Source organism: Aptenodytes forsteri, unplaced genomic scaffold (assembly GCF_000699145.1).
Source record: "Aptenodytes forsteri isolate BGI_AS27 unplaced genomic scaffold, ASM69914v1 Scaffold1, whole genome shotgun sequence".
Lineage (NCBI taxonomy): Eukaryota > Metazoa > Chordata > Aves > Sphenisciformes > Spheniscidae > Aptenodytes > Aptenodytes forsteri.
This window is the reverse complement of record NW_008795035.1, coordinates 3116139-3131254: the sequence shown is the minus strand read 5'-3', so window position 1 is coordinate 3131254 and position 15116 is coordinate 3116139. Positions and strand designations below refer to the sequence as shown.

At 37.3% G+C, this 15116-nt stretch overlaps 2 protein-coding genes across 2 annotated transcripts in view; one reads left to right on the top strand and one right to left on the bottom strand.

Annotated features, from left to right (window-relative positions):
- Positions 1 to 2711: 2711 nt before the first annotated feature.
- DTWD1 (DTW domain containing 1) lies at positions 2712 to 14412 on the bottom strand. Its single transcript, XM_019471341.1, is given in 7 exon segments — positions 2712 to 4573; positions 4575 to 4620; positions 4890 to 5115; positions 10106 to 10379; positions 11656 to 11799; positions 12876 to 13157; positions 14404 to 14412. Coding segments are annotated over 6 exon segments (1017 nt in total). The 5' UTR covers positions 13152 to 13157; positions 14404 to 14412; the 3' UTR covers positions 2712 to 4522.
- Positions 13766 to 15116, top strand: part of FAM227B (family with sequence similarity 227 member B) — a 92304-nt gene continuing 90953 nt past the window's right edge. The window contains 1 exon segment of the mRNA XM_019471316.1: positions 13766 to 13793. Within this exon segment, the coding sequence (XP_019326861.1) occupies positions 13766 to 13793 (28 nt within the window).

The following is a 15116-nucleotide window of genomic DNA, read 5'->3' as shown; positions in this document are numbered from 1 at the left end:
GTTTTTTCTGGCAGGTAGTGGTAAAACCACACCACTATGAGTGTTTTTAAAGTTTAATGGGATACGCCACTTTCAAAATTCTACAGCATCTGATTTCTCTTCAGAATCCATAAAATGGCAGCAATGTGTTATCTTTCCCAACAAGTGAACAGGAAGAATGTTGTAAACTTTTCTTAGAAACACTTTGAATGTTGGTATTACTACGTGTGACCAGTCAAAATCAACTTTCTTACTAATGACAGCATTGGAATTTTACTAAAATAATGTCTCTCAACACAGGGGATAACAGTTCAGGAATTATGTTGAGTCGTTCAGTACCTCAATGGGTGACTTCATATTCTGGTATCAATAGATCAGCACCTTACTGCCACACGATCTTTTCATCTTAGTGGGAAAGCTTTCCTGTTTTAACATTGCTGCAGTCACCATTAAGTTTTTGTGTCGCAAAACAAGTTTGATGAATTCAGCTGATGCGCAGCTTTTTGGAATACTTTGAGACACAAGTCAGTGGTACCTGGGAGTGTCGTAACTGCATTATAGTAAATGATGGGAAACTAATAGGAAGTTTCCCCCTCCTCACTTTGGTATTTTCAAAGATAGGGATAGGTGGAATGGATTTTCATGTCACGTTACATTTTATATAAGTATGCCAAGACCATCATTGATGAAGACAGACTGATTTTTAAAGCATTCAGGCAAAATAGTGAAAGCCAGTGCAAGAGAAAAGCAAGAACAGATTGCTACATTACTCTGCAATTAGGGCTGAAGAAGCCTATATGGAAAATGAGATGGACTCAAACTGAAAAAAAATTGCAAGAAGCAGTAGCAAAAGATTTAAGTCAGGTGAGATTACAAGTGCTTTGGAAGGTTCTGCTGTAGATTCCAAGTTGCCATCTCTTTTCAATCTCAATGTATCTTTACCCCATGCACTGACATGACCCTTTATTCAACCTAGGCTTGGATGACTTTTGTGCTGCCTTCCAGGAAAGGAATTGTTGTTTGCAGCTCCCTCTTATTCGTTTTGAGAAAGGATTAAATCCTCCCTCTGACCAAGCATACAGGCATGCTAAAGTGAAGCCACTTCACGCTCCTGGCCAAACAAAGAACAAAAATACCCACAATAAGCAAAAGCAGATGGCTTCAGTGGCAGGAAATGAATGAGCCAGACTGCAGGTAAAATGGTTCTCTGAACACATCTCGGAGGTTTAATGACAGGTTCTTTGTTATCTGGGGCCTCCCCACAGGAGGCCAGATGTCTTCTGTTGTGAAAGGAGATAGATAGAGATGCTCGTCCTTTTCCTCCCCCTTTAACTTATGGCTGTTTAAGTTACTGCTAATGGAAGTAGAAGCCTGTTTTCCCCCTTGCTCTCTGATGTTTTTGGAAACAGAAGAGATAGTTAGTGAGGGGATATTCTGATATGAAAGAAAAGGCCCAGAACTGGCCTTTACCTCCCTGTGACCCTCATTTTAAAGAACGGGGAGGTCAGTGCTGCTAATTGCACTTGAAAGGATTAACCACTTGATCGCTTTCATTTGGTGGAACAAACTATTCTTTAGTCTCAAAGCTAGAAAAATGTACCAGTGGTATTGAGACATTTTCAGTGTGAGGTGGATGACTTGGTAGGTTTGGCTTCAGTATTTCAGTACCAGTACTGAAATTAAATACAAGATTTAAATCTTTTTATTGAGGGGAGAGCGGGAGATGGGAGAGAAGGGGGAACTACGTCTGCTGCTCAGACAGAACAGATTTGCAGCAGAAGTGACAATAACCTCCTTCCTGCCTTCATAAAAGGTTATTGCAGGAATATCAACAGACCATAATTAATTACGGATATTCGATGTGCCTCTGTTGCTTGGTGTAAGAATGACTCTTGCATTACGCTGAGGTTGCACTGGAAGAAAAAGAATCTGAACCCAATTCCTGGACACAGTGTTCCAGATTGAAAATCTTTTCTGTACGTTCATTTCACCTGAGAATTAAAATTAATTTACTTTTGGAATAGATTCTTAATTTCCATTGTTCAAATAAAGTGAGGTACACAAAACTTAAATTTGGAAACCATTTTTAACCTTATGAAACTATTTTCCAAAAGTAACAAAGAACAGCTTATATAAGCTTTTATCTGACCTCTGCTTCTTAAATAAAAAAAACATGTTTTCAGGGAAATGTGTCTTGGAAGTAACTCCCCCTCCCCCCCCCGATTTTTCTCTCTGGTTCTTGTAAAACATTAGGTCAGTGGGTTCATTTTATTTTTGTTTGTTTAAAATGGGTGAAAGTTTCCTTCTCAAGCTATTATACTTGTGTGATTTTTTTAAAAAAATATCCAAAAGTAACAAAGAACAGTTTATATAAGCCTGACCCTGACCTCTGCTTCTTAAATAAAAAAAACATGTTTTCAGGTGTCTTGGAAGTAACTCCCCCTCCCCCCCCCCCCCCCCCGCCGTGCTCCCTCTCGTCTCTTTCTTCTTCTGACCCGGGCGAAGAAAACACTAATCAAATTATTTGTCCTGCTCTTTGTTATATCAAGGCAGGTTAGCAGAAACCTTCTGGCGCCTTAGGCTGCTTTTTAAAGTAACTCCCCCTCCCCCCCCCGATTTTTCTCTCTGGTTCTTGTAAAACATTAGGTCAGTGGGTTCATTTTATTTTTGTTTGTTTAAAATGGGTGAAAGTTTCCTTCTCAAGCTATTATACTTGTGTGATTTTTTTAAAAAAATATTACAGCAATCTTTGTTTAAGAAATACAAGAACAGATGGAAATGTCAAAAGACTATCAAAATTCATACCAAAGGAAATAGCATTAATCATTGTAAAAAGCCAAAATAACCCCTCAATAGCAATAAGAACCAAATGAGTAAGAAATGTGTTGTTTCAATAGCACTGAGACATGACTGCTGATTTTTCTCATTGCCTGGCACATGAGCTCACAATATACTTAACAGCTGTGCCATTATATATGTATACTTAAAACCAAGCTTTCTCATTCTGACTTCAAGCCTGTGTTTCCTGTGGTGCTGTTATAGTTCATGCACGCTTCATGTGCACTCATGTAACTTAACTAGCATTTCTTTTTGCAAATGGAGGAGATGTGTTTTGGTTGTGAACTGAAATGCATTTTTATGTACGTTCACTTGTGCAGATAAGCATACAAATCTGAAGATAAGTATCACTTGTGGAGAGAGTGTATTTGTATCTTGTGTTTTAAGCAATATTAACTTTTATTTCAATATCTTGAAGCATTAAAAAACATAGTACAAATCAGTTGTTTGAGCCTGTATGGATTGCTGTGTAAGCTTAAAAGGATTTTCTTGAAGTATTTTTTCGAGGCACTGTTTCTGTGTTCACCAGGGTGTGAGGGTGCCCTCCTGGAGAGTATGCTACAGGTTATAATTTAGCCAGATTTGCTGAGGAAAATATACAACAAAAACTTTGGAATTTTTCTTAAAAAAAAAAAAAAAACTATTATTATTTTTCAATCTGTGTCACTTCAACAAGATTTAGTTTTTTCTTAAGTAACATACTTCTGAAAGTATTCAGAAATATTTATCCATCTTATATCATACCCCTAATGAAACATTTTTTTCTACCTTAAGACTGTAATTTTTACCAACATGAATTTTTCTGGCAGAACATCCTCGTATGATAAAAATATGTTCGTATAACTCTGCTTGTAAAGATACAGCTTAGGTCTATTGCCTCTGCCAGCATTAGCTGTATGGTATAGGTTGGCAAAGACACTTGTATTACCACATTCACGTGGGATGACTCTGCCAGTGGTGCTACACATACCAGCAAAAATTTCATCAGCATAGACAGTGTCTTATTTATGCTGTTCAAATTCGCACCATTACTGCAAAGATAAAAAACACAGCAGATTCACAGTCTGCCTAATTTAAGGAAGTCTTGTCAGAAATGTTGTGGTCAGAACCACCGTCTTCCCTATTTCTTGTCTCTGCAAATTACTTTCTTTGTCTTAGGTCCTGCAAAAAGATCTGCATTTTCAGAGGACTCCTACAGTGCAATGAGCCCTTTCTGCTGCTTAGAATATAAGTATGTGGCATCTACAAAATTTTACTGTCTGTGATATGCCATAGTGACATTTGTTAAGTTAGTGTTCCCAAAAATAATAATGATACATAATAATAATAAAAACTTACCTAAATTAATTTGTTTGAAGAGGTCTAAAATTATCCCAGAAGTTGAGAATAATCTTAATAGAACAGTATGTGAATGGTACTATAGAAATCATGCACTGTATAATGATGTTTAAAGAGATCGCTCTTTTCTATTACTCGGACAATTTTCCAGAATTAATCTTGAAAGTACATAATTTATAGTCTATTCACTTCATGTTGTCTTTCATTTTGTATTGGTGCCCCCATCCCCCCAAATTAAATACCATCCTAATAATTTCAGTAAGTTTTTGATGTCATGAAAGTGAAATCAGTATTACTGGGTAAAACACAAAGAAAACACCTGAAACAAAGTATTAATAATAATAATAAAAAGCTAGCATGCTAATTCCTATTTACAGTTAGAGATATCTCTCCTCAGGGCAAGAGGGGTCACGTCTTCCTACCCCCACCTCAGGAAATAATCTCACTGTGATGAGCATATCAGGTCTGTAGGTTCAAACACAGTAATATTTAGCAAAGCATAACTATTTTCACAGAAGTAATTCTAATCAGACTGCTCATCCGAGTAGTTCTACAACCTCAAGTGTGCAGGACATGAGGTCTGCAGCTTACTTTTGGACAAACACTGTAGCCATTATTAAGAGTACAATCTACTTCCAGATTTCAGTTAGATAATAGTTCCATTTGTGCAGTTTATCATTACAAAAGAAACAAAATAAAAGGTAGTATTATTTACCTATAGACAGACATCTTACTCTTTTCCTGCACAACACTTGGCATTTTTAATCAATGTGTACATAAATGAAAAGAAAAAAAGCAGATTATCATATTGTCCCTTGTACTTCTCTTTCAAAATCTCCTGATGATAGTCCACAAGGAAATAATAAATGGCTTCTATTGTGGAAAGGTATGTCTCTGGCTTTCCCTTCTGATGACGCCAAAAGCAAGTTTTCCTTGTCTTCAACTCAATTTGCAGCAACCCTGTCAAGAAAAAAAGCTGATAAATTAGGCAATGTGGATTGCTGGACAGGATGCCAAACAAGTCTTTTGTTTTCTGACTTTGCTGCTAGCCTGCTAGATGCCTGCATGCAAATAATTTCTCTTCCTGTACCTCCATTTTTCATCTGTAAAATGGAGGCAATAATTTTATCCTCCTTTGTGGACCACTGTGAAATTTGATGGAAAAAGTGCTGTAAGTTCTAGGTTACAATCCTCATATTTGCAATTAAAACTTACAGGTTATCCCTTCATTCATACAGCCTCACGGCCCTCGGTAAACTGCAGGGTCTCGTCAGATAGGAAGAGTGAAACCCACACCTACAGAGACTTGTCAGTGTTCACAAAATGATTAATCAAACTTCACCTTTTGCAAAGCTAATACCTTGCAAGTGTAAAACAGAATCCCTCATACTGTTTTGCTGAACTGAGGAGTATTTGCTAAGAGCCAGACACTTTTCATTTATGCTTGTTAAGTAACTGAAATCTCACTGGGATTACTTGGGAGCAAGCATGACAGAATCTGGTCATTAATTTTATTAGAAACTAAAAGCATTCCCACTTGAGATGAAAGAAAAATTTGGTCTCTGTATGGCATATGAAAATCTTTTATCTACTATAGTCTCTGTAACTGTTTTATTATTCAGATGAATTTTAAACATGTATCTTGATTTCTATGTTCCTTGAGATGCACAAACTAATCAAAATTAAAACCACCTTAATGTGTAATCACTTTGTAAACAGGATGGACAGTTGGATTATAAAGAATGGCATATACACCTGTCAAAACCAGGATCAGGTTGTAAATTTATCTCTTTCTAAATGTTAAAATCAGATACTAAGTGTGTGTCATGGAATGGTTTAGTACAAGTAATACTATAAATAACAATATGGTTTAAGAATTGCTTGGAAGTTATGGACAGAGAAGTTTCTGTAAGGTCCAAATTCAGGAGCGCCAACTGGCCTATAGCCCAGCACTTTTGTAATTCTATACTTTTTACCTTCAAACTACGTTTAATTCTTTCTAGTGTAATTGCAAGATGGATTTAGTTGTTTGCAGTTAGTAATGTATGATATCTTTCATAGTAAAAGAAATCTCTCCTACAGCGTGTTTTAAAAAAAAGAAACAGGAGATTCCATCACTGAATTTAAATGTGACTGTTGGCATTTTGGAACTAAATATTCAAAATAATGTAGTCTAATTATTACCTCTAATAATCCCATACATGTGTATTCAAAATAGTAATAGGAAACTGCATTAAGCTTGTTTCCCTCAAGAGGTTTCAATACTTGAATTCTCAGCCCTAACCAAAGTGAAAACTTTCATTAAGTTCAGTGATGTTTCCACCTTAACAGCAGTGAACTAAATTTAGGGGACGATTCCTCCAATGTAAACTCCCACCTATTTGTGGTTTGAATCCAAACAAAAGTTCATTGAAGGCAAGAGCACTGACACCACTGAGCTTACCACAAACGCAGGATCAGTTAGTTTCAAACATAGAATTTTAGGAGTTTTGTAACAAAAGAAATTAGAAGGGGTTAAGGGTTACAGTTTACTGAGCATGTTTCTATCATCTGTACTGTATTTCTATCTGTACAGCCAAAGGCAATGTTTTATTACAAATACTGATTGTTCATATGAAAGCTTACAACACTAAGGAAATCAACATGTTTTGCTTTTTTAGCATCCACATACTTTGAGTTCATTAGAAATAAACGTTTCTATAAATCTGAGATCGAGCAAAATGGAAATACAACTACCTTTAAATCTACTTAGGTAATGTAACCAAACTTCCCTTACAAAAGTTATTCTCCTGTATTGTCTTATGGCAGACAATACCTTTCAGAGAGATCTCCCACCTTTCCTTAAGCCTCTGTTTTTTCCTGATATGCTCCATCCTACTATCACAGCACCATCCCTGTGCTCCCTCCACTATAATAATCGACTGCGCAAACCTGTAGGATCCTGTATTAATCATGTTTGGTCACTGATGTTACATCTAAGAGATTCTAAGTTCTTATCAGCAAGATGTATGTAAGTTGTAAAGTTTACACACATGCTGAAGCCTGTTGTTTACTCTGAGCCTTCCATCACCTCTTTGTCCCCATGGTTTGTATAGTGAACTGGGAGATTAACTAGTTCAAGAAATACCAGTGCTGAAAACTTTAAGTAATGACTAATTATGGTTTGTATCTACGGTAGCTAGGAAGAGTCTAAGCTCTTACTAATGTGCCTATTGCTATTTTAATTACACCGTTAATTTCCTGAAGAGGTAACAGCTTGAAAATGCTATTTCAGGCAGGATTTCTACTCCTTTTCTTGAAAATGCTATTTCAGGCAGGATTTCTGTTCCTTTCCTAATCCTTTAAATTCCCAAGGTTTATGAGTAACTTAAGGATTTAGGCTGAGGAAGAAGGGGTTTACATACCTTGGATTCACCTTGCTTCTGCTATGGCCCCCTGAATCATGTCAGGATACCTTATTTTAGAAAGAATGTGGAAACTCATGACAGAACTCCCACTTTTTCTTTGCATCACACCCCTGCGTGTGACTTTGAGGGAAGAAGAAAGATGAATATGTGAGAAGAGGACAAGAGATTTGTCAGAAAAGAGGCTGAGGGGAGTTTGCCTCGGAGAACATCTACTTACTGCTTTCAAATATCCTAGCTGTGCATAGGCAAAGGCTACCATTTTCTTGCAGAAATGAAAGCAAGGACAGAAACTTTACCAAAAAAAAAAAGCCAAACTACTAAAGCAGATGTGTTATTCAGCCTTGTACAAGAAAATGTATAAGCTAATAAAATACAACGTTTGGCTAATACAAAGTGGATCAGACTTACAGGAAAAAATACCAAAGCAATCTGTTTCTTTAACAACCATGTTGATGCTGCCAATAAGCTTCATCGCTCATATGAGAAAGTAATCATTAACATTAGATGCAACTGTTTCCTTTCTGATCTAGTGATCACTTTTAATGAAGTAATCAATCCTAGACATTACCAACTTACAAATATTTCCTGTCTTTAACATAACTAATTTAGTTTTGCTTTCTAAAGATATATTACACCACTTCTCCACGATATAAAAGTACTTTTTGTCCAAATTTTCTAGACTTTTTTTTTTAAGATTGATGCACTCATTTGTGTTCTCTTGCAGTACAATTAGGTAGATTTACTCTATGTATAAATGCAGGCTTACAAAACACAAGGCTCTTCTTTACATTTGCTTGGCTTCGTTAATGTTTCTATTCAGTATTTTTTGTGACTTCATCTTTCTGAATAAGTACAGCAATTACTTTTTATTTGGAATGATGAACACTCCTTTGAACTTTAATATATGAGGATAATTTTGTTGGATGATGACTTCATTTGTAGTTGAACTAAAAAATGACAACAGTTCTCTATTTTTCATGTGTGTACAACATAAAAATTTCATCAGTTTATGCCTAAAGAAACTCTGCCCCATTCATCTTGGAAGGCAAAATTGCAGTCTCTAAAAGGAGTATTAATGCAACTTATGTCCTCTATGAGAGGCACTTAGGAAAGCAACACATGCACGGGTCGTGCATACTGTTCTACTTGCCCTGTGGAGGATAAAATTCTCCCCTGGGTGTGGATAAGATAGACTCGCTTGCATGACGCTAATCACACCTTACTGCAACCCTGAAAGGTGCTCAGGGAAACAGAGGACTGGAATACAGCTGGAACAGAGATGAAGTTCTAGAAAGGAGGGAAGAGTCCACCAGATCAGCATTCACATGGGGTAACTGGAAACCATTCTTTTAAGAGCTCCAAAGTAACAACAATCATGAATTTTTGACTGATACACCGCATAAGCTTCCACGGCAATCTTCAGTTCCCCTGGCTGCCTGTTAGTTTTCTTAAATTCATCCTTTTAAAATAAGTTTCAAATGCTTTACAGTAACTTGCAACATGCAATTACTCTAATCTTTACAGTAATACTTCAATTTATTTGATGATAGAGTATGTTTCCTGTTAAACTAAATACTTGGTAACAGATTTTAATTAGCCAATACATTATACTAACATGTGGGATTCTTTAATAAACTGACTAGACAGCAAGGCAACATTAATCTTGCATGTAAGAAGTCTGTGAAATTCCTTGTAGGGTCCAGTGCGAAGCAGGCACTGGTAGACAGTTACATGTATTACATATAAACTTGATAGCCTGCCTCCCAACTAAGTGCACCTTTTCCGCTAATGAAAGTATTTTTGAACTCCTATTTATCTCAAAGGAAATGGACTGCTATTGCTAAATTGTTTTATCTTTTGTGGTTTTACTTAGAATACTTAACTGTAAACTTCTTGTAATGAACCAAAGACAAAAAACCTTTGCAGAATTACAAGTTTTTGCTTTCAGAGATGGGACGGTGTGGAGGGCAAGCAGGCATTCCCCTTTTGTCTGGAAAGCGAGGTCACTGAAATGACCATGAAACAAAGAACTTCACTAGAAAAAGAAACCAAGCCATGATATACTTGCGCTGTACCTCCTACATCCCTCTTTCACCTTCTAGTGGCCCGTCTGCCACTAGCGTGTACAAAAATTCTCCCCTGGGTCTCCTGAAAAAGCAGATAGCCACCTGCAAGGGAAATCTTTCTGGCTTTCTTCAGAGGTCATTCAAACTACTGTTCTCCTATTGTCTAACGTAACAGCTTCCATTCTGTGAGACTGAGGAAATTTGTTCCAAGAAAAAAGTGGGAGAAATAAATGTAAATGCTTTCTTAATACTAGTCTTACCATTTTGCAAAACAAATTATATGACATGAAAAGTAATGGAGTCTTTGGCTCAGGAAGTCTTCTACAGCACTGAAATAGGATGTTGAATCTTTCATGTATACTCAGATATAGGGTTAGGTATACACTTATATCACGCTCAGGTCTGTTACATAGACATATATTTCCCTTAATCATTTCTGTAGCAATAACATCTCAATATCAACTTTTTTTTTTTTACCTTGAAGTCGTTCATCAGTTATTATTTTGTTAGTTTGATTCCAGGTACTGTCAATAAATATTATTTTCTTCAGTCTAGTGTCTTCACTCCTGTTGCTTGAGATGCATTCATTTAGATTTTTTTCTTCTTTGGGTTCTATTTTTGCTTGCTTAAGAAATGGCTCTCTGGAACAGTCGTCGTCATCATCATAAACACCTTTCTTAGTGTATTTTTGGAGATGGAAAGCAATATCTTTTACTGAAATTGAATTGGGGCCAGGAAATATAAGTGCTATCTGAATGAAGAAAAGAAAGAAATCTGAGCGTCAACATAAATCTAGTAAAACACCAGGAACTGTTTCATTAAAGAACAGAAATTTTCTATCCCCACCCACAAACATTTAAGTCAGGGGAAGATGAAAGAGTATCTCTTAAAAAAATAGTCTATTATCTAAAAGGATAAAAGACTATATTAAAATAATTAATAAAGATACTGATTAGAGATCTTGAATTAAATGTCACCTCCATGCTTCTACTACCAACTCTAATACTTCTGTAAAAAAAAAAAGTTTTTTTCAGCCAAGCCAATGATGTCAGCCCAGAGGACGTTCAAATTTCACTTGTCATTGCAGTATACGGGGCAGGAAGGCCATAAAGAATAGTTTCTAATTTCATTCACAAATTTTAGATCAGAGAAAATAATCTCTTCTGCCCTTGTGCCTGTTGCAGGTCCCACAACTATCTTACGTGAAGTGACGGCCTTACTTAGTATTTTTTCAGCAGCTTATTGCAGCATTCAGAATCTGTGACTTGGGAAGCCTGGGCAATACAAAGTCACTGTGATCTCTTCCCACTTCTGCCTGCCTTCCCCATTGCTTTTCTCCAGCTTCCTGCCTCTTTGCCACCTATGCTTTCCTTGATGGCTCATTCCTTGAGGAAAATAACATCTCTGTGAGATACGTGTATTATCTTCTTCTCCATGTAGTTAAACAATAATGAAAGTGTTAATTATGACATCAAATGTGTAAATATTAGATTTCAGATTAATCACGCCATTTAAATGAGCATATAAATCCAAGTTCATAGCTCACTTTTTTCAGGCTCTGTGCTGACTGTGATAGACAACAGTTGCATTTCAGTAGGTTTTCTCTCTAACAGTGAATGTTAACAATTTTACGGATGTTTAAACACTGCAGCTGCTGAATACGATGAGCACAACACCTAACTGCTGTTTAACTTGCCGTAAGTTGAATGCTTTCGTATGTTTGGGCAAAATACTTATGGCACACAATGAATCAAATTGTCCATTACCTAAGGTGGTGAACATAGGAAATTCAAGGTGGTTAGACAGTGCTACAGTTTTTCCAAGCTTTGGAGGACAGTCCGTAACCACTGTACGTTTGTAGGCCCAAGCTTTGAGAGAGCTCAAGGTGGAGTGGACTGGATTAAGAGAATAGTGCTTTCCTCCCGCTCCCTCCCAGCAGAGTGCAGTACCGCTGCAGGAGGAAGTACAGAAGATAACCTCTGCATCTCCCCAGCACAAAGCCCTGCTGCTTATATAGAATTTCTTACTTCATGTCGTTTTTCTTCATATTCTGGAATGCAAGGGTATTTATAAATTGTGACATCATCAGGTGCCAGGAGCTTAGCATGCACAGCAGTGCTTTTGCCATCTGTTTCATTTGGGTGTTTAATAATGTCAATCTTCAAAGGTAACTACAGTGAGAAAGAAAAAAAAAAAGAAGTAAGCAATATTTACGATCACATATACAGGTACAAAAATTTGTACAACAATTTATGCAAAATCCAGGTGAAATCCTAAGGGCATGTAACTAAGACACATTTGACAATTTTTGACAATGTTTTTGTTTTAATAGAACTAGACTAGAGACAAGTGACAAGAAGCACTTGTTACATTCTCTCAGTTCATGTAAATACCTAAGCATGCAATGAATGCAATTTGGAATGCTGCAGTAGTAGCATGGTACAACCTCTAGAAGTAGTCTCAATAAGGTAAATAAGATGTGGTCTTAATTTGAGCAATATAATGGTCCTAAATATGAATAGTTTTCTGTATTAGGTATTGCAAAAATGGCCATTTCAATGAAAATACACCTAAATCCACTATGTCAAATTTCCAAAGTACTTCTGAAGTATTTTCAGAATACTTTCAAAGTACAGAGTGTCTTCAAAATGCATTTTAGTTCCTAGGTGATTTTGCAAAACGTCTCTCAGTCCTCCTTGATGGTTTCTCCAAGTATTTTAGCTGAAGGGCATTACACTTTTTATACTTTATTTATATTTTAAGAGCGGTTATCTGAATTATACAACCATGACATTTAGGAATGCCTTTCAGTTCACATATTATGTAAAATTCACTCTTGGTTATCGACAAATCATATTTTTTGTTTACAATACACTCTCTTCTGGCCAGAGTTTTTAGAAACTGAAGACTGAAGGTAAGAGCACTGTAAAGAAACTTTTAAGAACTAAGTGAAAACATAGTCATTTGCATGAGGAGCGGAGTAACTTCAGCTTATCTTCTCATCTAGTAGATACATAAATGTTTATGTGAGGACTGGAACATTGTCAGTGTTTGTACATGTGATTACTCAAATAAGCACAATAATTTTATCTAACTGTAGTTTATTCGTACTTATAGCTGTGTTGAAGATGAATGTCCATAAAGAATGAATCAGAAAAGAAATGGTCACGGACAGACTGTCTGTTCTCTGTCCTCAGTAACTAAAAGGCACAAGAATATTATAAAAAAATCCGTAAGAAGTATTAACCTTCACAGTCGGAATTTCTTTGGTAGGGACAGTTTCAACAGGAACAAAGCATGTATAACAATAAAACATCCTTGAACTACTGCATCGGGGGCATTTTGATCTCCCGCTCTTTTTTGCCTTTTCAAGTACTTCCTGCGATGCTAACTGTAATTGTTGAAGTGGGTTATCTTGAAACGATGATGGAGTCTGCAATTCTAGACTGTCCAAACATTCAGTATTTCTTTTTGGTCCTTGAGAGTTTTCTTCGTTTAAAAGTGTAGATGAATTTAAAGACATGGTTAGCTGAAACAGACAATATGTTGTAGCTGTTAAATAAAAATCCAATATACAATGAACTAACTTATAGGAAATGATTCTGTGTGATCCTATTTAGCAAAAAACACTCATCAAAGAAGGTATTTCCTATAACAGAGAGAGTAATAAAATCATCGGATTCAGTTGTTATAGCACCAAAAACTCCAACAGATTTCAGGAGAGCATGAGATAAACAGCTAGAAAGAACTTGAGATCTGTATCCTTAACGCACATATATGCACATTCATCATTTTACTAAGAGAAGTTATCCCACTCAACTCGTGCAGAATTGTATTTTTTTTCTGTTGGTAGGATCAGTGTCTAAAAGCTTGTGAAAACACTGGTAGACACCATTTACCTGGATGAGCAGTCCCATTAGTCTTCAGCACGACTATTGACAATGAATTAAAGGTCTACAGGACAGAGATCCATAAGAGAAAAGTTAATTGTACAAATTTAGATCTCTATCCTGAAATTTATTGTGTGTGGGCAAACCAAACTACCTGAATGAAATCCCTGTCGACGGAACTTTGTGAGATGAAAGAAATCTTCCAGGAGCAAGGCTTGAAGCTGAAAAATTAGTCTTGAGCTAAAACATGGCTTTGGTGCTCCATAGACCAGACAGTAAGTGCTGACCCAGACTAGACTCATTCTGCAAGTTTGTATTTATTTAATAACGCCGATGGGTTTTTCAGACTTTCTTCAAGACAGATTGTCCTGGTTTTGGCTGGGATAGAGTTAATTTTCTCCCTAGTAGCTGGTACAGTGCTGTGTTTTGGATTTAGGATGAGAATGATGTCGATAACACACCGATGTTTTAGTTGTTGCTCCTGCCCAGCTTCTTGTGCACCTGGAAGGGCATGGGAAGCTGAAAAGTCCTTGACTTAGTATAAGCACTGCTCAGCAACAACTGCCTTTTACACTGTGCTGCATCACTTAAAGTGAAAAAAGCCATTCTCAGTATTTACTTTCAGATAATTTAGGTTTACTTTTTCATGTCAGGGATCACACTTATGAAATGATGTAACAAAACACTCATGTTTAACAAAAACAAAAGATAATTCCCAAGATGTGATCCAAAATTAAGTGTTTGAATAAAACCAAGTGTAATTTAATTGAAAAATAACAAAACCAAAACACTCCGCTAACTTTCCAATAAAAATTTAAAATTAATCCCAGAGAAAAATAGTTGTTATTTTCTGGTAAAATTAAGTACTCGTGCATGCTATGGTACCTTCCCCTCCCGCGCCGCCAAGCTCGAACTTTTGAAAGGTCAGGGATGTCCATTCAAACACACACAAAATCTAATACGCATACAAATTTCATAGTGCAATTTTCTTTTGAAGTATCTCTGAGACAAAGCAAGTATACCCTACATCTCAGACTAACGCCTACCATTACCGGGTTTCCTCAAGAAGCAAAGAGGGCGAGAGGCCCCGTAATTTGACACGCATTCCCAGCCTGCAAACTGGCTCTGTTCAGTGTAAGGTCTTAGGGCACCGCGGTGGTCAGCCGTGACACCCCGAAGCACTTTCATTATTGATACTGACAAGGGATATGCCGCTCTAACGGCACAGGGAAACCTTTGTGGTCTCAAGATAATGGCTGGTCACGAAGTTACAGCGGTGTGTACACACACACACACAGACACAGACACACACAGACACAGACACAGAGCCAGGACAGCTGCCGAGGACGCCGCAGAGACCGAGGGGGAGCGCGCGGTCTGGCCGTTTACAGGACTGGGACCTTCTGTGGCGGGAAGGGCCTAGGGCAGCATAAAGCAGGCGGTAGGAAACGCAAGGGAGCTCCGAGGGGCACAGGCCTTTGCCGTTGTGATGTCTCACGGAAAAAAACAAAGCGGTTCTCCCGCCTAGCCGTGACCCAGTGGCCCCTGTCCCCTCTCGCCGCAGGGACACCAGGGCCTCCGACGGCGGAAAGCCGACT